General features: G+C 67.9%; 1 protein-coding gene across 1 annotated transcript in view; it reads left to right on the top strand.

Moving 5' to 3' along the window:
• The window catches only part of LOC108510471 (polyhomeotic-like protein 2), a gene marked incomplete at its 3' end in the record, with an annotated part of 4,390 nt that extends 3,702 nt beyond the window's left edge, over positions 1-688 (top strand). Inside the window, exon 5 of the mRNA XM_017840149.1 lies at positions 548-688. Coding sequence (XP_017695638.1) covers positions 548-688 — 141 coding nt within the window. The remainder of the gene's footprint in view (positions 1-547) is intronic.
• Between the last annotated feature and the right edge of the window lie 881 nt (positions 689-1,569).

Genomic DNA, 1,569 nt, shown 5'->3' with positions numbered 1-1,569 from the left:
TCAGCACCCATGGGATCCTGGGGTCCTGTGGGGTGCAGGGTCTGGGTTTCAGCACCCACAGGATCCCAGGGTGAGCCCCTGCAGAGGGGTGCGGGGGGCTGGGGCAGTGAGGGTGTGGGCCATGGGGTGCTGGAGCCGGGGGGTGCTGTACTGGCAGGGCTCCCAAAATGTGGCCCCCCCACCCCGGGGCAGCCCGAGCCCCCCATCCTGCAGCAGCGGCAGGTGCTGGCACAGGATGTGTCCGTGGGCACCAGAGCGAGCAGCACCTTGGGGGGAGGATCCTGGGGGGGGTCCCTTGGGGCTGAGGTGGCAGTGACAAAGGGGGGGTCCCTGTCCCCCTGCTGTCCCCGCAGCCTACGCCCCGCTGCAGCCCCCCCAGTTCCTGCAGCAGCCCCCGAAGCCGGTGCAGCCCCAGCAGCAGCAGCAGCAGTTCGTGATCCAGCAGCAGCAGCAGCCGCTGGGCCCCCGCGGGCAGCCCCCCCCGGCCCCCCCCGGTGCCCCCCAGCTGCAGCCCCTGCCCCCTGCCAGCCCCGGCCCCGCCCCCCAGCCCAAGGCGGGGGTCCTGCAGGGAGCGGGGGGCGAGGGGGGCCCCCCCAACGGGCACCCCGGCAGCTGCCACGCCGCCCCCCCCCGCAAGTTCCAGCACGCCTCGGCCGTCATCCTGCAGCTGCAGCCCGCCGGGCCCACGGTGAGGGACCCCCAGAGCCACCCTGCACCAAACCCCCACGGGGAGACACCCCCAAAACAACCCCAAAACCAAACCCCCCACCCCAAACCCCCATGGGGAGGAGCCCCCCAAACCAAACTCCCATGGTGAGGGATCCCCAAACCTCCCCACCCCAAACCCTCACAGTGAGGAGCCCCCAAACCCCTGTGGTGAGGGACCCCCAAGTCTCCCACCAAACCTCCCCTCAACCTCCTGCACTGAGAGGTCCCCAAAACGCCCCCCCCAGATCCCCACAGTGAGGGGCCCCCAAACCCCCTCCCCCAAACCCCTGCAGTGAGGGGCCCCCAAACTCCCCGGGAGGGGAGGAGGGCTGGGGGCACTGGGGTGGGAATGGGGGGGGTCTGGGGGGCAGGTATGTGCACACGTGTGGTGTGCAGGGGTATGACTGTGTGTGTGTGTGCACGTGTGTACCTGACCTGGGCACAGGGGGGTGTTGGGCCCCAGCCCTGCACATGTATGATCCACACGTGTGTGCAGGTGTGCACGTGTGTACCTGACCTGGGCACAGGGGGGTGTTGCGCCCCAGCCCTGCACATGTATGATCCACACATGTGTGTGCAGGTGTGCACGTGTGTACCTGAGCTGTGCGTGTGTGCACCTGCTCCACACACATGTATGTGCACAGGTTGACCTCATTCACCACGTGTGTGACCACCTGAGCTGTGCACAGGGGTGTGGATGGGCCCCAGTCCTGCACATGTGTGATCCACACGTGTGTGCAGGTGTGCACGTGTGTACCTGAGCTGTGCACAGGGGTGTGGATGGGCCCCAGTCCTGCACATGTGTGATCCACACGTGTGTGCAGGTGTGCACGTGTGTACCTGAGCTGTGCATGTGTGTAC

Source organism: Lepidothrix coronata, unplaced genomic scaffold (assembly GCF_001604755.1).
Source record: "Lepidothrix coronata isolate B3197 unplaced genomic scaffold, Lepidothrix_coronata-1.0 Scaffold970, whole genome shotgun sequence".
NCBI classification, from domain to species: Eukaryota; Metazoa; Chordata; class Aves; order Passeriformes; family Pipridae; genus Lepidothrix; species Lepidothrix coronata.
This window is presented reverse-complemented; position numbering and strand designations above follow the sequence as displayed.